The sequence below is a fragment of the Opisthocomus hoazin genome, chromosome 8, assembly GCF_030867145.1.
Source record: "Opisthocomus hoazin isolate bOpiHoa1 chromosome 8, bOpiHoa1.hap1, whole genome shotgun sequence".
In the NCBI taxonomy this organism is placed as follows: Eukaryota; Metazoa; Chordata; class Aves; order Opisthocomiformes; family Opisthocomidae; genus Opisthocomus; species Opisthocomus hoazin.
The window spans coordinates 16,730,898-16,752,940 of NC_134421.1; the positions used below are offsets into that span (position 1 = coordinate 16,730,898).

A 22,043-nucleotide genomic window follows, 5' to 3' on the forward strand; every position below is an offset into this window, starting at 1 on the left:
CTGACACCAGCCTGCTGGGCGGCCTGGGGCCAGCCGCTCTGCCATCTTCCCATCTGTAAACAAGGTGCCCTCCTGCTCTGCGGGAGTGGCTGAGCTGCTGCTGCTGCTCTGCAAGGGGATGGGGATGTGGATGGAGATGGGGATGGGGAGAGGGCTGGCCAGCAGCCGGCTGTGGCTGATGGACCATGGCTTGCGGCCATCACGGTGGCTCTGCCCGTGCCCCTGGCCCCACTCGTGTCCCCCTTTCCCCATGAACACTCCTCGGGAGGCTGCCACGCCTGAAAAGGGGGGAAAAAACAACCCCTCTTAAATAGGCCTTTGCCCCCGCGCCCCACCACCCGCCTGCCGCCCAGGCCTGATTCCCGTCGGAGCGCTGCCGTCAGGGGGCACGGCTACCCCCGGGTCCGGGCGAGGGGCCGGGCAGAGGGGCCAGCCGCGGCCCGGGGAGCCGGGGCAGCGTGCGGGGCCGGGGCAGGGCGGCGCGGCCGCTCCACCCGGCGGGGCGGGCTCGGGCAGGCCAGGTGAGGCGGTGCCGGCCCCGCCTGTCCCTCCCTCCCTCGGCAGGCTGCCGGCCGGCGGGCGCTGCGGGTGCCGGCGGCATGGCGGAGTCCCAGGTGGCCCTGCTGGACGACTCGCACGTCAACGAGAAGGTGACGGAGGCCCAGGCCCGCTTCTACTACAGCGAGGAGCAGCGCCGGGCCCTGGAGGCGCTGGTGACGCGGGGCGAGGCGGCCTACCGTGAGGCGCTGAGGAAGGAGCAGCTCCGCGACTTTCTCTCCGGCCGGGAGCTGCAGGCCCTGCGGGGCGGCTGGCGGGGGTACGACGACCCCCGGGAGGGCGGCAAGGTGGCGCGGGGGCCCGGCGGCGAGACCCTCTCGCTGGCCTACTGGCCCGAGTGCTCGGACACGGAGGTGCCCCCGTTGGACTTGGGCTGGACCGACAAGACCTTCTACCGGGGCATCAGCCGGGTGGCCCTCTTCACGCACCCGCGCAAGGAGGAGGGCGCGCCCCACCTGAAGGAGGTGGCGCGGGAGATGATCCAGCAGGCGCAGAAGGTAGGGCCCGGCCGCCATGCCAGGCGGCGGCCCTCGACGGCCGCCCCTGCCCGCCTTCGCGCCTGGGCCAAGGGCCCGGCTGCGGGGCGCGTGGGCTGGAAGGGCGCTGAGAGCCCGCTTTCCACCCTGGCTCCCTCCGAAGCGGGAGGAGCGCCTTGGCCCTCTGGCTGGTTGGCGTCCACCAGGCAGAGCTTTCCCTGACGTTGGTTGCTGGTCGCATTACGGTTTGCCAAAGCTGATGGCCAGGATGGGGGTTAAACACCTGCACCCCCCCGAGAAATTTGAGGGTTTGTGCCAGTATTTTGCTTTTCCTGATTCCCTGGCTCAGGGGAAGGCGGGTCGCGATGCTGTGCCAGCCACCCCTCCTGTACGTGCAGTATCCCTAGTTAAACACAGAGTGGTGAATTTCTTTACAGGGTGTGTTGTTTTGGGTTTATTTTTTGCTGTCTCACAACCACCCAGCCTTGACTGCGAGCAGCCGGAGTCCAGACAACGTGTGGCTGCTCCTTGTATTTATCTTTGGCCGGAAAGGACTGTCAGTGGTGATAGGGAACGTCTGGCAAGAAAACAAACCAGCCGTGATGCTGCAAGAACTTGCGCTGAATAGGTAGGGGTTCAGTGACGAGGTTTTTCTAAGGTCTGGGTGAAGCTTCCAGGAAAGACCGCCCAGGAGATGATCCCCTTCAGAGCTTACATCCCCCCTGGGGAAAGGGAATAACAGCGTAAGACACTTCATTCCTGCTCTTAGTTTTGCCGCTTTCTGTTTTTTCTGCTTTCTAACTCAGCAGTTATTTCCTTCTCCGCCTGCTCCCGTCCCCCCCGCCCAAGCACACACTGTACGCACAACCTTTGCAGACTTGTTCAAACTAAGTCTTCTGGGAAACACAAAAAACTTTCCAGAGAGGCATTAATCCAGCGGGTGATCTCCTCAGCTTCCTGCTCGCAGAAATACGTGCACACCCCGTAATCCCGTTCAGTGACTGGTGTGATCAGTCATTTAGAAGAGCCAGAAGCTGTAAAATCCTTATGCTCTGATTTTTTGCAACTTCACATCCTCTTTGCACTGCTGTAAATGCCTGTACAGACTGTGCAAGGACTGGGAAATTTTGCTCTTGTCGATAGCTGTGCCTGGCTACAATTCCTTTGTAGATTTTTTTTTTTTTCCACTGCCTGGACGAACTGTGCCTCTCCCAGCCCAAAGGTGGTTTCATGTTTAACAGCCATTTAAGTGTTTAATGGTCCTTCTCATAGATAACTACACCGATTGTGTTCAGCTGAGCTGGTCCTGGCAAAAAAAATCTCCAGGTAGCAGCTTTTCATTCAGCAGATGAGAGTAGGTTTGGGTTGGTTTAGGTTTTGGGGGGAGCAGGTGGTCTAAACAGATGCTACTAATACGTGGTACATGTCTGTGGGTGGCTTATCATCAGTGTTTTACAAACATCTGTTAATTAAGCTACCTTGCCGCAATGAGATCGGCAAGTTAATGCTTGCCAACCTGTAGATACCTACGAAGAGCTAGGCACATCTATGGGTCTTATAGATAAAGTTGTTTTCCATAAGATAGGTAGAGGAATGGGGAAAACCTCTTGCAGGGGTAGACACTCATGCTCGGACTCGCTGTACTTGGGAACGCTCCTAGGTAATCTTCATGGCTCGCCAGCTCTGGCAGGGGTTTGAGAAGACTAATAGACCAGCATTGGGGTTGCCCACATCACGTTTTGCTGGCTTGGAAGTGCCATCTGCAAGGCAGCACATCTGCTTTTTGTACAGGACTGCAGTTTTCATGGGTTTAGTCCAGTCATGCAAAGAAGCCTGACCTGACCCAGGGCCCCAAAGCCTGGAGGGAACCATCCCTTCACATTGCAAGGCCGGTACTAACAGTTAATGATTTGTCCAGGACGTGGTGTAATTTCTGCAGTCATTGGACTCACTGCAAATGGAGGGGATGGAAAGAAAACAAATTCACACTTCTGCTATCTATTCTTGATCAGTTCCATATGTGGATGTTCTTACTTCAAATGAATATTATCTGCCATTCTTGCTTCCAAATTAACTACGTCCATACCACAGTGTGTGAAGGGGAGAGGGAGCATAACAGGCCTGAATTAATGCATGAACTCTTCATGCCTTTAATTATAATCTGCCTGTATATGAAGTTGTTCAGGAATAAAGTGACACAAGTTCACTGTATTTTAATTTTCAGACGTTCTAGTAACATTCCCTGCATCTTGCTGCATTGTGCTGGGAATTGAGAACCGAAGCAGGACCTGAAATCCAGTTCTGCCTAGCAGAAGTTGTTGGGGAACTTAGTTTAATGTAGCTCCATCATAGTTCATCTGTGTCAGGAACCTACATGTTAATGATGAGCATAAACACAATGTCAGCTCTTTTTTTTTCTTATTCTAACAAAGAAAAGCTTGCGTAAGCACTGTTGACAGAAGGAGCATGACGGAGCAGATGTGTTGGTTGTTGTTGGCCGGACAAGCAAAGACTCAGCAAACACATTAGGGGACATTGACTGTGGCATCACTTTCCCAAAAGCAATTTGTTCAAGGGCATTTTTTTCAAAGGAGAGAGGCCTCTGGTGAGAATTATTCCCTCTACCATAGGGGGCTCCTGCAACTCGAGCTGCACCTCTTCCAAACTTGAAGTGAAGAAAATCCTACTGTTCTATCCAGTCTTCAGCTCCGTTCACACCTGCATGTGCCGTCCCCAGCACAGCTTGGCTCGTCACTGTGACCCCAGCATCTGAGGAATCAAAATTTAGGCAACGCTATTTCCAGCATGCTGTCAGCATGAGAGCTCTGACCTGGCAAATTGATGTTTCCCAGCTGGACGAGGAAAACTGTAGTTTCCTTCATTCATAGCCTTTCAAATGTTGGGGAGAATAACTCTTTCAGGCAGAAAAGTGAATAGATACTTCTAATGATGTAAAAGGTACAGAAAGGGAAAGAAAGACAAAACATGTAAGATCAGCATTAAAGTTGCCCATAAATTTCTTGGTTTTGTTCTTACTCATCCTATGAATGTTCAGGCTTGTCTGTCACATCAGTGCAACCTTTTGTTTTTATGTAAAAATCTATGCCTGGAAAGAGGGATTAGTTTTATAGCAGAAAAAATGTACATGCAGAGAGAGGATCATTATGCCTTCAAATCTTGACCGCATGCTCCAGCCCCTTCCTGACAAATATGTTTATGTTTGAGCTCCATAAGAGATTCCTCGGGAATCCAGCCCTGGGAGCAGACTTCTCACAGGGAATCGGGGAAAAAAAGAAAATAAAATTCTTTTTGTCTGCGCTATGCACCGTGGCTGAGGATTCAGGCCCTGATTCCTTTGCACATTCATTCTTCCGTTACTCACCTTCTGATTAAGTGTTAGAGCTGTGTTTTTCATTCTTTTTTTTTTTCAATCTATTTTCATAGATTTGTGTAAGTGGATCCTTACAGAGGAAACAAAAGTTTCACGATACAGACTACAGCTAGGTATTTGGCTTTGGCATTCCTCAGGCAGCTGAAATAAGCCATCTTCCTCTAGAAGGAGGAGAACTCTCAAAAACATGTATTAAGTTCCTTCCAAAGTGTAGCAGGTGCCAAGCCAGAAAATGACAAGGTTGTCGGTGGTGCCTGGGCATGTACATCCCTGTACTTTTGTCTCCCCTATATCCTCCTCCTCCATATTCTGGTTTCAGTGCTCTCCTTTATTTTGCACCAGTGTGATGGGCCTCCCTTTCAGTTCCTAGTATTTTATTCAGTTGTCTATCTACTGTCTTCTTGTTTCCAGATTGTTGCAGTGGTCATGGATGTATTTACAGACCGGGACATCTTCCGTGATATTGTTGATGCAGCATATAAGCGCTGGATCCCAGTCTACATAATCCTAGATGAGGAGGGTGTGAAGCTCTTCCTGGAAATGTGCAGATGCCTTGACCTCAGTGACTTGCAGATCCGGGTAAGATATTCAATACTGAACCATTATCTCCTGCAGATCAGTGGTCCTTTTCAGTTGTAATGGACCTTGGAACTTACTTGGACAGGCAAACACATCTCTTCCTCCCTACAAGTCACATCACAGCACTTAGACAGGGGTTGATGGAACACAGAGGGAATAAGAGGGTGGCTTGCTAATATAGAAGTAAAGAGAAAGGAAAGATTTCGATTTTTTGCCTTTCACCTGACACAGGGGTCTGTGTAGTTTCTTGGCTCTTGTGACCTAAAAATTCCTGTCTGGGAAGAAAATTGTGTGAGGAAATTCCTGTAGGTTGCCTATGCAAGGATTCAAACTAGAGTCCAGTGTAGCTCTCTGAGTTGTTGTCTGCCTGGATCGCAGTTATAGGGCACATATACTCTGTGAAATCAAGACTTTCCTATCCAGCAGTGATCATCTGGGAGGGAATGAGCTTCTAGTCCTCCTTTGCCTGAGAACATAAGGGCTTGAGGAGCATAGCTGCTTCCCAGTTCCATATCAGAGTACGCCTCCATATAGTGCATGCAGTGCAGCAGAGTAGTCAGCCTAGCTTGGCTGGCAGAAGCAGCCTCAGCAGGATCTCATTCCATTCCATACAGCCTGAAATCCTTTGTATGTTTATAGTTAGTATTGTATTCCTTGCTTTTTTCCCTCTTTTTCAGTCACTGTCACTACTACAGACTTGTTCTGAATACTGGAAAAGATGCTGGGTTGGAAACAACCTATGGGGTGCCAGACTCACCCCTCTTGTGATCCAGCTGTTCTTCTGAGCAGTGGGGGGAAAAAACCTGCCTTTTTGCCTGGAGGAAGGGCAGATCTTACATAAATGCTCAATTAATAGCTAAAAAAAAACAAACAACCACAACCAAAACTCAAAAAGCTTTGAAGATTATAGAGGCTCATGTTGACCATTTTAACAGAACCATCTTAAATCTGGATGAAAATGACTTGCATATATCTGAACAGTGCTCCTGTGAACTACCAGTCTGCTCTGAGTTTCTGGACTTCATCAAAAAAGACATCCAGCCGAGGAGCTTTCTCATCTTTCTCCAAAACAGAGATGGAAGTTTCTTTCATAGAATCATAGAATGGTTTGGGTTGGAAGGGACCTTATAGATCATCTAGTTCCAACCCCCCCGCCATGGGCAGGGACACCTTCCACTAGACCAGGTTGCTCAAAGCCCCGTCCAGTCTGGCCTTGAACACTTCCACGGAGGGGGCATCCACAACTTCTCTGGACAACCTGTTCCAGTGCCTCACCGCCCTCACAGTCAAGAATTTCTTCCTTACATCTAATCTAAACCTACCTTCTTTCAGTTTGAAGCCATTACCCCTTGTCCTATCCTTACATGCACTTGTAAAAAAGTCCCTCTTGTACTGAAAGTACTGAAAGGCTGCTCTAAGGTCTCCCGGAGCCTTCTCTTCTCCAGGCTGAACAACCCCAACTCTGCTAACCTTTCCTCATAGGAGAAGTGCTCCAGCCCTCTGATGGTTTTTGTGGCCCTTCTCTGGACCTGCCCCAACAGCTCCGTGTCTTTCCTGTGCTGAGGGCTCCAGAGCTGGATGCAGGACTCCAGGTGGGGCCTCACCAGAGTGGAGTAGAGGGGCAGAATCACCTCCCTCGACCTGCTGGCCACACTTCTCTTGATGCAGCCCAGGATACAGTTGGCCTTCTGGGCTGCGAGTGCACATTGCCAGGTCGTGCTGAGCTTCTTGTCAACCAAGTCCTTCTCCCCAGGGCTGCTCTCAATCCATTCTCCACCCAGCCTGTATTTGTGCTTGGGATTGCCCCAACCTATGTGCATGACCTTGCACTTGGCCCTATTGAACTTCATGAGGTTCGCACAGGCCCACCTCTCAAGCCTGTCAAGGTCCCTCTGGATGGCATCCCTTCCCTCTGCTGTGTTGACCGCACCACACAGCTTGGTGTCATCAGCAAACTTGCTGAGGGTGCACTCAATCCCATTGTCCGTGTTGCCGACAAAGATGTTAAACAGCACTGGTCCCAGTACTGACCCCTGAGGAACGCCACTCGTCTGCACTTGGTCATCAAGTCGTTGACTGGAACTCTCCGAGTGCAACCATCCAGCTAATTGCTTATCCACCGAGTGGTCCATCCGTCAAATCCATGTCTCTCCAATTTAGAGACAAGGATGTTGTGCGGGACAGTGTCAAATGCTTTGCCCAACTCCAGGCAGATGATGTGAGTTGCTCTTCCCTTATCCACCAACACTGTAACCCTGTCGTAGAAGGCCACCAGATTTGTCAGGTACAGTTTGCCCTTAGCAAAGCCATGTTGGCTGTCATCATGTTCCTTAGCATAGTTTCCAGGAGGATCTGCTCCATGACCTTGCTGGGTACAGAGGTGAGACCGACTGGCCTGTAGTTGCCCGGGTCTTCCTTTTTACCATCTTTAAAAATGAGGGTTATGTTTCGCCTTTTCCAGTCCAGTGAGAACTTCACTGGACTGCCACAGCTTCTCAGATATGATGGACAGTGGCTTAGCAACTTCATCATCCAGTTCCCTCAGGACCTGCAGATGCACCTCGTCAGGTCCCATGGACCTGTGCACCTTCAGGTTCCTTAGATGGTCTTGAACCTGATCTTCTCCTACAGTGTGTGGTTCTTCATTCTGCCAGTCCCTGCCTTGATCATCTGTGACTTCAGCGGTGTGGCTGAAGCACTTGCCAGTGAAGACTGAGGCAAAAAAAGTCGTTAAGTACCTCAGCCTTCTCCATATCCCAGGTAACCAGGTCTCCCATTTCCTTCCAGAGAGAGCCCACATTTTCTCTAGGCTTCCTTTTATCACTGACGTGCCTATAGAAGCTTTTCTTGTTGCCCTTGATGTCACTGGCCAGATTTAATTGTGACAGGGCTTTAGCTTTCCTAACGTGATCCCTGGCTGGTCAGACAATTTCTCTGTATTCGTTCCAGGCTACCTGTCCTTGCTTCCACCCTCTGTAAGCTTCTTTTTTGTCCTTGAGTTTGTCCAGGAGCTCTTTGTTCATCCATGCAGGCCACCTGGCATTTTGCCTGACTTCCTCTTTGTTGGGATGCATTGCTCCTGAGCTTGGAGGAGGTGATCCTTGAATATTAATCAACTTTCTTGGGCCCCTCTGCCCTCCAGGGCTTTATCCCATGGTAGTCTACCAAGCAGGTCCCCGAAGAGGCCAAAGTCTGCTCTCCCTAAGTCCCGGGTAGTGAGCTTGCTGTGTGCTCTCCTCACTGCCCTGAGGATCTTGAACTCCACCATTTCATGGTCACTGCAGCCAAAACTGCCCTTGAGCTTCACATTCCCCACCAGCCGTACCTTGTTGGTGAGAACAAGGTCCAGCATAGCACCTCTCCTCGTGGGCTTCTCTATCACTTGAAGAAGGAAGTTGTCATCAACACAGTCCAGAAACCTCCTGGATTGCTTATGCCCTGATGTGTTGTCCCACCAACAGGTATTAGGGTGGTTAAGTCCCCCATGAGGACCAGGGCTTGTGAATGTGAGGCTGCTTCTATCTGCCTATAGAGGGCCTTGTCCACTTGGTCTTCCTGGTTGGGTGGCCTGTAGCAGACCCCCAGTATAATGTCACCAGTCCCTGCCCTGCCTTTGATCCTGACCCATAAGCTCTTGGTCAGCTCCTCATCCATGCCCAGGCAGAGCTCCCTGCACTCCAGCTGGTCACTGACATAGAGGGCAACACCCCCTCCTCGTCTCCACTGTCTGTCCTTCCCAAAGAGCCTGTATCCTTCAGTTCCTTTGGTGTCTTTGAAAGCAAGACACAGACATCATTAGAATAGACCTGTTTCAAGCTTCAGGGGTATTCTGTGGCCTAGGCTTGAGTCTCTTTGGTACAAAACTGCGAAATCACAGCAGTAGTTTAATTTGCTCAGTTACCTATTTCCCAGTGCTTTTGTCACCGTGTCATCATGTGCAGGAATGATGTCTTCAGTATTGTGTATTTTAATTCCTGAATAGAGTGAATGGAAAGATGCCCTGGCATTTTAGAAAAAGTTGCAGTGCTATTGGAGAGTTGAGTTCCTTTCTGTCTGCCTTCTCTGTCTTTAAACAGTAAGCGGTCCCCTTCTGCTCTTACCTCTTTCTCTGCAGGGATCTACACAGACTTTACACTCCAGAACCAATCATCACAGTGACATGCTATAGCAGTGACCTGGTCCTGCAGCAGCCTAGCTGCGTTACCCTTTCCAAAGAGGCAGAGTTTGAACTGATGCCATCAAAAGCAGCAGAAAACTATTCTGTGTCCCTGCTGTGCTTCCTGTCTCTCACAGCAGCCCTTGCTATGTTTTTCATTAGACTAGCTAAAAAAAAGTCTAAATACAAGCTTAGCTGAAGGAGGTCCACTGAGAAGAACTTTTTAACATCCTTCTTTGACCTAGTTGTTCACTCTCCTGCAGAGCTCCAGTCCACAGTGTTGCCCTTCAACTTGTTTTCCATCTTTTTCCCAGCTATCTCATACTGTATCTTAAATTCCCCTTAAGAAGTTGTTGTATTTCTTTTCTGGTATGGCTAAGGCTTTAGTTAATCTTGTTAAGGTAAATGCAGTTTGTTCCTGGCTATGATACTATGGAAGGACTGGGAAGAGTCTTCCTGTGAGGGGAAACAGGTCATTTGCCTCTTGAGGAAGATGGCCTCTTCGTATCCTGCCCAAGGGTGCCTTGGATGTATCTGTGCTGCTGGTTGGGTCAGCACGGCAGAAGTCATCATCTAGTGATCCCCCTGACACCAGGCTTTAGATACAGAAGGAATCTCAAACAAGGTTAAGGCTTCCCCTTGAGGACTCCCCCTACCACCCACTCATTGATTTAATGTGTCAATGGTTGTTTTGAACTTTCAGTGTTGAAGACTCAGATTTAAAGCAAGAAAGCAAGCTGGGCCTCTGGTCTTATTCAGGCAGAATCATTTTGTCCTGCATTGCTTGATCACAGAGGATGTTGGAGTTGCTGAGAAGGAACAAGAAACTCTAGTTAACTCTTTCATTCACCCATTTCTTATTTATGACATGTCTTTCTCCTAACAACTGCTTTGATGTCTGAGTTTCTTCTACAGATTTTCAGCAGCAGGGAAAACATTCTCTCCTTACACTGTCTTTCTTTGTAACCATTTTGCTTTCTTCTAAAAGATTTTCACCCACGGGCCACAGTTTGTCAGCAAAGGAATAAAATACTCTTCTTTCCTGCCCTTCTCCCACCTTTCCTTTGGAATGCTTGTGCAAGATTTACAGGATGGCTTTTTCTCAGAAAGTTTCAGCGATGTGGGATGCAACTTTAAAGTTTAGATGCAAATTCTGATCCCAGGGAAAGAGAGAGAGAGATGACACACTACCATGGGCTGTCATTGCTGCAGGGTCAGGATGCTTATTCAGTCTTCTGTCATCACCAGATGCTCAGATTGTTCTGTGATTCCTGCCCTTTTGTTTCATTGCCCGGTTCATCCAATGCAGAGCGAATACTTCAACGGTCCTAATACAGGGAGGTTTATTGTTAACACTGGATTTTGACCTTTCTCTACATACAGTGCTGGGTGTTGTCACAAAATTCCTGGTTATTTTATCATTTTGAGATGGCAAGGTATCATGATCTGCTGACAGTCTCACAGGAGGGAAACTTCTGCACAAAGACAGTACCTCACTCTGTAAAGACAAAAAGTTCTTTACTGTCTCCAAGCATGAAATGAGAAAAACTAATTTTTTGCCTGAAGGGCAGAGATCACTAGAAACACGTTTAAATTTGACCATCGGTATGTTCATCCTGGGATGTTAGCAAAAGCATGTCTTGTGCGTATGACTCACATGCCTTCCTGAGCCTACAGGACATGGTTTGCCAGACTTCTGTTCTGTTTGACACAAGAGTGTTCTTCTGGGATCACAATGAACCAAAGTTCTCATAGATATAAAATTCATAGCCCCACAAAAAGTACTCTTTTTGTTGACCTGAGGGTGAGTGTTCTCACCATTTATTAGTTGAGTTCTCCTCCTCCCCATACCTCTGATAATGAAAACCCCAGTAAGAGACACTCCTGCTCAAAGACAGGGAATTCACCTAGAGCTCCAAGCAAGCCCAGGGCATGAGTTATTTGAAGTTCACGTTCATGATAATTTTCACATTCATTTTCCCAACACATAAGGAGTTCCTCTTCTCACTGCAGGAATTCTTAAAAGTTTCTGCATAAAAATTTTTGGAACTTCATTTCAGCATTTCATGTCTTTGCCTCCGAGCTTTCCTCATTCAATCCTAACTGAAGTGAGTGAGAAGCTGAATGTGATGTGATGCAGTGCTGCTGGTTTTTAGAATTATCTGTTAAAGAATTCTTCTAGGTTGCTTGTGAAGTTTCAAAAACGGGGGCTTACGAGGCTCTCTTTTTGCAAAGACCCAAATAAATAATATCCAGTAATGACGTTGGCAGGCCAGGTCCAGCTAGCTGCATTCCATCCTATTCTGCTTGAATACCTGCAAGTTTTACTGTGTTGTCAATAAGCATACCTTTTCCAGAACTGTTCAGGGCAAACACATAGGATAAGTCCACAGTATTTCCCAGCATAACTTGGTGGTTGCTTCCAGATTGTAGCTGCTTTTGTGTCCCTGTGTAGAATGAGCACCTACCACCCATCTCTGTGACCTAGAGGTCTGATCACCAGAAATGAGAACCTTGCAGACCATGAATGAGTCCATGTCTCTTGTTACTGTGGTCCTGTCCATATGAATCCCATATCTCTCTTCCTCTTTCCCCCTTCTGTGAAACGTCCATCTAGGATTTTAGAGTGGGAAATAACAGGCACCTGGGGCCTCTCCCTCAGACCTGTGCTCAGCTGAAGCAGTAGTACAAGAAAACAGAGGATAGGAGCTACCCCAACATATTATGTTGACTGAAGGGATCCCATTTTTCCGGGGACAGTAGAAAGGGGATCTCCACATTTTGAAAAGTACAGTCAATATAAGGGACTGTTGAGTCACTGTGGTTTATCAGCTACTGCTTTTGTCTGTTGCTTCTCCTTAATCTGTTTTACATCTGTCAGTTTATCGAGGTCATTCATGCCATCCATCTGAACTTGAAATAAAGATCCCAGCTTGCTTTGCAATGTATATATCAGCGGTTCTTCTAAGAGGGAAGATACACACAGGATTCCCTGGTGGAAGCACTTACAGTGCTTCCCTTCAGGGTCTGTCTTGTGTATCTCCTACTCAACTCCAGCTTGTGAGCGCTACTGCCCAGATCTGTCAAGTGACAGCTAAGTGTCAGTCAGAACGCAACCCATTACTGACTTTCTAAACTGGGTCTAATTTAACTTTCTGTGGATTCAGGTTGAGGTTTAAAAATGCATCACAATAAAGCAAGAAAGACTGATTCTTTCACTGTTTGTATTAGGATGCTCTGTCAGGCTTGACTGTTACCAGTCTGTATGAAGTTGCTGCCAGGGAGACATTAGTCACTGTGATGAGGAGTGGTGCAAGCCTGTGTAAAGGAAATGTGGAAATTTAATGCAGACAGCAGCTTCCATAAGCCAGGAAAAGGCAAACCTTAAGCAGGCTTCTGCAAGAATACAGATCTGGAGGGGTCACTTCTATCTGGTAAACTTACTGGTCCTCTACCCAAAATATTTTTTACTACTGTAACACTAGTGCCCCCCAAAAACGGCTGCAATCTCAGCTCATTTATATTTGTCTTGCCTCTTTTGTTGTTGTGTAGTCTTCAGTACAGGAACCCAGGCTTGTTCCTCCTCTGTACAGCATGATATATCAGTCTAGAAATGCTCCAAGATCCTTCAAGGCAGAAAACATTATACAAATAACCTGTTAAGTGACTCGATGTTTATATGGCTTTGTGCTTGTTTTCTGCATTTCAGGATGTATTTATGCACTCCTGTGCCTACTTTGTTCAGGGAGGTTTATGTGTTCAGCTGTTTGGTTCTAGCCCCCCTGCGTCTTTCTAAGTGTTATATGTAGCTCTGTTGCTGCAGAAATTCAAATGTGCTTTCTTTCCACCAAAAGAAGGTGATATAACATACAAAAACGATAAAATCCACACTTGGCACAGGCTAAGAAACTTTCTGCTCACAGAGGCTGACACTTCTTGATTCACAAAGGTACATGACATGTCAGAGCTGTCGACTGATTTGAAGAACGGCGGTCCTTTTTGACACTTGCAGTCAATATTCCATGATTTGGCAAATCCTACATCCAACTTTACACAGCAAGGAAGAAAAAAAGTATTTCAGGTGATCAGCCAGGCAACTACATATGTTATTCTAAATACTGGAAAGGATACCCTTTCTCCTGTGCTCTACCCAACCTGCATTCTGCATCCCACACATATGACTCAGTGCTGGGCCTTGGGCAAGTCACTTCATCTTTTTCTCTCTCAGGCTCCTCATCTTTAAAACAGGGTAATAATACTTTCAGCAGTGTTGGGAGCCTTAATTAGCTAATGCCCACACAGGACTCCAGACAGATCAAGCAATAGAAGAGTGCAAAATAGTAGTATCATCTGTTACTGTTAGTCAGAATTTGTACTGCCACTGCTGTATTTCAGTGGGGGAAGTAGGAGCAGATTCAAAAGGTAAGAGTTATATTCACAAAAATGTTTTTTGAAAAAAATCTGCATTCTTATAATCACTCATTCCTGCATGCTGATTTCTATAGCCTATCAATATTTAAGCTGTCAGTGAGGTTTATAATAAGAGGACTTAGCTCTTTGCAGGATCCGAGGCTGTGCTAGCGTTAGCCAAATCCTCATGATTCTCCTGCTCTGCAGATGGGGGAAGAATAAGGCAAAGGTGAATTGACTTTCGCAGAACATCACAGGGAATAGTGTCAGAACTGTGATTACGCTTGGGACTGTCTGACTCCCAGCCCTGGATTTATTACTCCAGATCACAATACCTTTTAGCTTTTCATTGTTAATGAATTCTTACAGAAACAGATGGTGGAATGAAGAAAATGGTCTAAATTTGTATGTCAGAGCAACAAGGTAATTTGTGCTAAACTTACACTGACAATCAATGCTTTTGGGTTTCAGTGGTGTGGGGGGGTCTCATGTTAGACAGTTTGGCAATTGAGCCTCATGCAGCCAGGACCCATGAGCAGAATAACAACTCTCTCCAATGTGCAAATATATTCTTACAGTAGGTGCAGACACACATCTGTTGTTGAAAATCATGTAACCTTAAATGTGTGTTTTCTTTGTGCCTGGTAGTGCTTTGTTTTATTACTCATAGGCTTGCTGGCCAAAGGGTGTGAGACAGGAGGTTTGGGGAGAGATATTACCTTTTTCTAACTACTTCCATTCATTTCATGAAAAGTTTTTCCTTCATCTTCAGAAATTCTTCTTTGCTGATCTATTCAGGACATCAGTAGAGACACTTATCCTACTCCTTATGTTCAAAAAAAGTTCTGTGCTTTTTCACTCTCAGCTGAACAGTGAGGAATCTGGGTAGACACTGTAACTCTTTGGGGTTCTTAGCAAAATTGTGAAGGTCAGGGTTCTCCTTTTGGTACAACAGACAGGAAACATCTATATTTTGAGCCAACAGGATTGTTTCCTCCTCTCTTCTGTAATAATTAAATTGTCCAGTCTTCTAATTTGCCCAGTTCTCTCAAGCCATGTGTTGTTGGGAATGAGAACACAAGCACAAAAAGAACCTAATATAGAGCTGTCTCCTACATTGCGCTCCAAGTAACTGTGTCCTTTGCACTGCACAGATGTTGCAAAGTTCCTTGGTTTTGTGGTCCTGCTGATGTAATCTGGAGAAGAGCTCACAAGTGCCGTGGAACAGGGATCAGGGTTCAGAGAGTGCAGACGTGACTCCAAGCGTCCTCTGATTCATTCCTCTGAACTGGGCTGGGCCTTCTGAGCTACAGCACGGGACTAGAGATGGAGGATTATTTGATTCTGAAAGCATTGTCTTGCCAGTGGGCTCAGATGAATAGCTGAAGACAACAGGCAGTGTTACAAAGATGCTGACCGATTGGGCAGAGCTATAAACTGGTGGAGGGGAGTGACTTGCATAGACAGGGGATGACAACAGGTCTTACAGCACTATGATTTCCTTTCTGCAGCCCTTCTGATTTCTGGTGGCTGATACAAAATGAGCTGTAGTCCCAGAAGTAGTGAGATAATGCGAGTGACATGTTAAGACTTGGAGCTGGCAATTATCTAATTCTCTGCCCTATTTATTGTGACATTTTGTCTTTTCACCTCCCTGTCAGAATATCCGTGTACGTTCTGTGACAGGAGTTGGGTTCTACATGCCAGCCGGGAAGATCAAAGGCACGTTGGCATCCCGATTCCTGATGGTGGATGGTGAAAAGGTGGCCACTGGATCATACAGGTGGGTCGCTCTTGCTTAAGGCAAAACTACATTCCCTGTGTAAAGAATGGCTTGTGGCTTTGCTTGAGACTTCTTCCCATGTCATTCCATTTCTTATTCCAGCCTCTGTAATCTGTGTGACCTCTGTAAAAACTGGGGTGGGACGTCAGGGAAGGTGGCATAGAGCACAAGCTGCTCCTGAGAGAATGGAACATGCCCATGCAAGTGGACCATTTCAGCAGGCTAGAGATAGTTCCGCACCGCATCAGGTGGTGGTCTGCAAGTACTCCCCACCAACCCCTGTGCTCAGTTCTCTTCAGTGAGGTTTTCAGTCTGGAGACTCCTCCTGTTGATGCAGTGTTGCTTTTTTAAAAGGGTGAATTGTCCTTCAGAGTTTTAGGGCCTTTTCTTCCAGATCTGGTCTGCATGCCTAATGAAGAACAAAAACAAAGAGCTTCATGTATGTATCCTGACCCATCTTGGCAAGGACATATGGGCAAATGGCACAGTGCTACATATTGCCATGTAGTTTCTTAGTCGTTGTTAAGTGAGTTGGGTCAAGTATGCACCCGAAAATCTAATGTTGGTTCTGTTTCCTACTCTTAGCTTCACATGGAGTTCATCCCACATTGACAGAAATATCCTGCTAGTCTTGACAGGACAGCACGTGGAGATGTTTGACATTGAGTTTCGTGAGCTCTATGCCATCTCAGAGGAAGTTAACTTGTACAAGGAACTAGGTATTGCCAACCCATTCCTTCTCGGAGCTGGGAAGCCAGGCATTCATTCCTCCACCGTGGCTCGGAAGTTCATTAACCCCAAGTATGGTTTAGTGGCAGGTGCAACCCGTGGTGATACGATGCTGTGGGCTTCACGACACAGGCAGGATAATCAGGGCAACATGGAAAAGGAGGAAACAGGCGAGTCAAAGAAACGGTTGAATCAGTTTCTGAATGACTTAGTCACGCTGGAGCAAGTGTTCCCAGAAATTGATCCACCTTTGGAGAACATCAACAAGCTGAATCGGAGCCCTCAGAAACTGTTCTCCAGGTTCCACACAGACCTGAAAAATAAATCCAAATCCAGAGAGTCTATTCGTGACATGAAGAAAGAAGACCCACAGGCCAATTCAAAGCAAGGAAAACGATTTGCCAGTGGGCTTTTCAGTCGCAAGGCCAAACGGTCTCCAGGCTCAAGCATTGAGGCCAATTCTTTTGCCAGTGAAGGACATTCAGGAGAAGACCTTGGGAATATGAAACTGGAATATGAGCAGCTCAGCACTGGCCATGGCAGTGTTCGGAGCACTGGAGGCATCTCAGGTAAAACCTCTTCTACCAGTATATTCTGCTTCTGTGTCTCTTGTTCCGAGTTTGGCTAATTGGTGCAAACATATTCAACATAGGCACCTGTGAGTAGATCCTGTTATTTCCTCTATATGAAAATGAGCGGGATCAAAGAAGAGTAGAAGTGGTATCAAATGATACAGGCAATTTAAATTGAAGGCAATTTAATGGCAGTCTTATTGTAAAGTTGGTACTTCTCATGTAAATGTTTTCTCATACTTCTCTGCAAGTAGAAGAAAGTTGAATGTCTCCTTGTGTAAAACAGGTTGTGTGTACAGTTCATGAAGTGCACTGCCCTAATAAACAGCAGCAGTATATTCACTGTTGTAGTGGCTAGCAGGGTGCAGACAGATTTTCAGTGTAGCCCCTCCTTTCCTCATTTGGATTTAGTCAGGTGTGTTTACTGTGACAAGTTACTGGTGGAGAAGATTGGAAAACATATTTATGTTGAGGTGACGGAGTAAGGAGTGGAGGAGAGGGAGGAAGTCTTTTTAATTTGCTCCTTTATCACCTTCTGAAATGGAGGAGAAGGTCGCAAAAATAGAAGCTATGGAGAAGTGCTAGATCTCAACTTTTCTTTGTTTGCTACGGCATGACTGATATTTTCACTAAGTCCTTCCAAGTCTTCGTCCAGTTGAAGGCACAAATTATAAAGATTTCTCCCAATGTACGGGTTCATAGCTAACTTTCCAACGTTTTAGATGCTTTGTCAGTTTGAAGTAAACCTATGGACTATTCAGCCTGGTTGTCTTCCTCTCTCAGTGAGCTGTGCTGGGTGTCAATACATCCTGCGCCAGCAGGAAAATAAACGAGTTCCAGGGACAAAATTTCTCCTCAACTTGTCTGGCCAGAGACCATTCTGTGTTCTGATGAATGCGAAATGCAGGTGTAGACTGAATTCCCTTGAGCCTACCTTGATGTGAAATGGAAAGACAATCACCTGAGACCAAAAAGAAAAGCAAGGTATTGGGAAGGTCAACGACAGCGATTGATCAGCTTCATAGAAATATTTCTGGCTGAATGCAGGACAGGCTCAAAAATGCCAAATGAACACAAGAGAGAGGAACTGTGCGTTTGGCATTTGGGGAGGCAGAAGTAAACCTTGGTCTAAAGAGGTCCTCTCTCCAAATCACTTTATGTCTTGAGCACAGACAGTATGTGCTGCTGGGGTCCATTCCTCAGAGCCAGGAAAAACAAAATCGGTGAAGACCTCCAAGAGATGTATGGGCATGTCCTCTCGGAGGAATGGACCTGAGGGCTTGCACTGCCCTCTAGCGACAGCAGCAGAGAATTGTGTAAGCTCTGTTTCGTCAGCACTTCACAATATCAGAGATTGCCTACGTTTCTCACTGTCAGCTGTTTTAAAGCAGACAGCCCGCCATTCCAGCAATGTCGTGATGAAATTAGGCGCAGATTAAGGAACGAAAGAGATGGATGTCTCTGGTTGCACAGCGCGGCACTGTGCCCTTCTGGGGTGTTGCACAGTCAGGGCAGCAGGGATGTCCCCATTCCTTTTAACACCGTGGATCTGTGCCAGACAGTCTGATGCTTGGTCTGGACCCTTTCCACAAAGACACTATCATGCTATTATGTTCAGGTTTTATTTAATGCCACTGCTGCTTCCTGAGGGCTGCCACCTCTTTCAGTAAAGGGAAAGGAAGAAATGAGAACAGGCGCCCAGGTCCGGCGCACCACCCTTCCCGCTGTGCTCTTCCTGACCTGCTAAGTCTTTCCAAGGAGTCCGTGCAAGTACATTTTTGGTTTATGCAAATTGAGAATGTCTGCTCATGGTGCCAGTGGGGGACTCAGCTTTTGAAGTATGGTGTAAGTAGACTTAGGTCATCTGGTGTTGTGAAAGGCTGGAGAAAGATCCCTGCTTGTGTGTTATTTTTGAATTGAATCGCTGTTCTTGAAAGAAAGCTTCTCTAGTCTAATGGTCCCAAAGCGGCATGTGAACAGAGATGGTAGAGGGCACATTAGGAAGAAGGAGACTCATGAGAAAGAGGAAAAAAATGAGTTACCCAGAAGATCCTGCAGCTGCTTGATCAGTAGCACATGCTTTATTAGGATTTAATAAAAAATTCTTGAACATGGGCATGGAATAGAGTTCCAACTTCAAGATAAAAATAGGAGGCACTTTGTTCTCGGGTAGCTGTAGGACTGACTTAGTTTTAAAGTTTAAGTTGTCTTTGAGCAGGTCTAGTAAAAACTGATGCTGTGATACTCTGGGGACGGGAGGTAAGAAGTGGAAACAAACCAGGGAGAAGGTGCTTGGTATGCAGTCAGGATAGGATGCAATTATTCAGAGCTTCACAGTTTGAAATAGCTGCCCTTACCTTTTGTAAAGATTAAACAGCACACTTAAGCCCTGTGGGCCTGCCTATGCACACATCTTCCAAAGTCACTATTAATTCTGTAGTACCACAGAGACGCATCCCACCTTGCAAATGCATAGAGAGACCAGATCCACACCCCGAGTAGCTCGCAGAGTAATTGAAAGATGTTATTCAAGCAGGGTAAAGGTCAGGTTCAATCTTGTAAGAGCAAATGGTGATGAAGAGAATCTGAACTGGGAAGGGAAGTGATGACAGTGTGTTCTGTGAGAGAGTATGAAAATCCAGCTCTGTATTTACATGCTAGAAAAGGATACCTACAAGTCAGAACTGGGAGTCTGGAAAATACAAGCGCTACAGATAGTAATATCCTCAACTAACTGTCTGAATTCACATCCTGAGGTGTTGTCCTAGCACACAGCATGGAGCCTGTGCTTTGTCTTACAAGGCTTTCTTAAACCACATCATCAAATTGACACAACTCTGGAATTTCATTGTTGCCCACTTAGGAACACAACAGCAGCAGCTCTGAACCTGACCAGAATCTTGTTAATTTTAAGCTGCTGCTGGGCAGACTCTGATCAGCAAAGAGTCTGACGTCTGTGTGCAGTTTCTGGGAAATACGGCAAGGGTTTGAAAGCTGTGAGCCTTTGGAAGGCGCTGGCTTTTCGTTTTTTTTTTCCTCCCCTGCAAGAAGCAAAGTTGGCTCGTTCAGAAGAGTCCGCTATCCTGAGCTGCTCCATAGATCAGCCTGTGCTCCTCATGAGTGTTGGTTGCAGAACACATATACTTAATAACCGGACTTTGTGTTTCACTTTTGAGTGCTTCTTACAACAAGAAATGGGCACTGCAGTACCGCAGAAATAGCAGCTTAGTTATCACCAGTGTTTTTCAGCCGCAGTGGGATAATGGATGGGTGGTAACTGGAATTTTCAGCCTCTTCTATAAAGAGAAAGAGGGGAACATTTTTGGGTGCATACAAGGAGGGTGTTTGCTCTAACTGTAGCAGGAGCTGTAGAAAAAGGTCGGAAGACAAGAGCAGAAAATGAGAGGAATAAAGTAGTTGGGAGCTGAGATTAAGCAGAGGAGCACAGACACTTTTGAAAGTAAACATGAGGGTCTTGAATGTGATACAGACAGGGAGGGGAACAGGGGTGCTGAGGGGATGGGAGTAATGATAAACGTAGTAGTAACATACAGAATGGGTCAAAGCAGGGACAGGAGGTAGAATGAAATGCCGTGGGGAAGTGTGGGGAGGAGGCTGTAGCGTATAGAGCGACCACAAAAGTGACGGCAGGTTGCAGTGCAGCCTCCCACGTGGACATCAAGAAGTTGCAGTGTGGAAGAAGATGGAGAGAAGGAGGGGGAGAGGAGAGAGCTCTTCTTTTCCCCATCACCTGTGGGTGAGGAAAACATTGATCAAATACCCACAAGCAAGAGAGTGGCATGAAAAATTATTCACTTGAAGCCCAGTTCAGAGGCAGTGCTTGGGTTGAAATCTCCCTCATCTTAGCAAGGCTGAGACTTCTCAGTAGCACGACTATGACCTGTGGCAGTTTTCCCTCCCTGTTCTCACTTTTGTACTGGCTACTGGCTCTGACCACTTAAGAGATGCACAGATTACCTTCCTTCTGTACAAATTCATGAGTAGGTTCTGCCCTTGTTCAGAGTGACTGCGAGCCACATGGCAGCCCTTCTCAGTAGGTGCTGCCCTGGGCTCTAGGTCACGTAAGCCTTCCTGAGCACAGATGAGCTCTCTTACTTGCAAAAGCCTGTGCAAACACACTTTAGTACAGTGCTTGAAAAAAATATGCTGGGGCTGTAATGAAGGAGATCAGGCAGCAGTGCAAGCATTGAAAAGTACAGATACTGGGAGCAGAAGGAATCCATAGAGTGAGCAACAAAAAAACCTAAGATGATAAAAAACTGGGGCAGCATACTGTGCTGCATAAGCGAGAGACCCTGAGGCCTCGGGTTTTGTTTTGTGAAAGAAATAGTGGAAATACTGACATGTAAGATGTTTAAAACTGGATGTGAAAAAACTTCAACTGAGAATGTTTGTGAGGATCAAATGGATGAGATGACCAGACTTTTTTCTTCATACCTCACTCTTCGGAAAACCTCCCACCCAAGTCATGGCCGGACTGTTTTTTCTGTGCCAGCTGGGACCTGCAAATACTACTGAAGCTGACCTGGGTACAGGCCAAAGCCTGGAAATACTTCTCCAGTGTTTTTTCTCCACAGTATACTCTGAATTTGCTCTTATTTTAATGTCTCTTCATTTCATAGTAGTAGGAAATAAAATCACAAGAGAGTGCAGAGTAATGTAGGCATAACACAAGGTGTATAGTAAATAACGAAAGAGGATTGAAGCATGAGTCCAAACTTTATCTAGGTCTTATTTACTTAACATTAATGTTACTTTAACTTCTTTTCATTCCAGGTAACCAAGGTCCAAACTCCACTACGAGTGATAAAAACAAACAGTCTGCCTGTGTGTTATCTTGATTGGGAAGGATTGTCTGGAGAACTGAAGACTGAACAAGCTGGAACAGTAAACTCTTGATTGATTTTGAATCTACAGCCACGTCCTCACACAGTGGTCTGTAAAGCCGCTGCATGGTCCTGGGTGCAGCTGGCACCCCCAGTTAAAGCACATTTGCTGGGTGAAGCGTTGACTCTGGATGGTCGATCCCTTAAATGAGGGTTAGTGACAAATGTATTAGTCCATATGTCTCTGTGCACACATATTTTATATATAAAAACAACTGTGATGACTGGTCTCAGAGTTCACTCTGTGTCCAGATAAATGCAGATTTTCTGACTTGTGCTGCTACTTCAGTCTGTCTAGCTACAGACTCAGAATCACTGTGTTGCATTGTTTACTGCACTGCAGAAATGTATTGGTCTGACTGGCTGAAAGGCTAAAGCCAATCGAAGTGGTAAATTCTGGGTGAAATAAGGATGTTTACAGACAGTGTAGCAATCCTTTATCCACAAGGAGTCTTCCTGTAGATTCCAGTTGTCACTTACCG

At 46.6% G+C, this 22,043-nt stretch overlaps 1 protein-coding gene across 1 annotated transcript; it reads left to right on the forward strand.

The window, feature by feature from the left end:
* The first annotated feature begins 599 nt into the window (after positions 1-599).
* Positions 600-21,693, forward strand: FAM83F (family with sequence similarity 83 member F). The gene is made up of 5 exons (XM_075428908.1): positions 600-1,055; positions 4,837-5,004; positions 15,232-15,353; positions 15,939-16,651; positions 21,452-21,693. The coding sequence occupies exons 1-5, from the start codon at positions 600-602 to the stop codon at positions 21,514-21,516; spliced, it is 1,524 nt and encodes a 507-aa protein (XP_075285023.1). The 3' UTR covers positions 21,517-21,693.
* Positions 21,694-22,043: the final 350 nt, after the last annotated feature.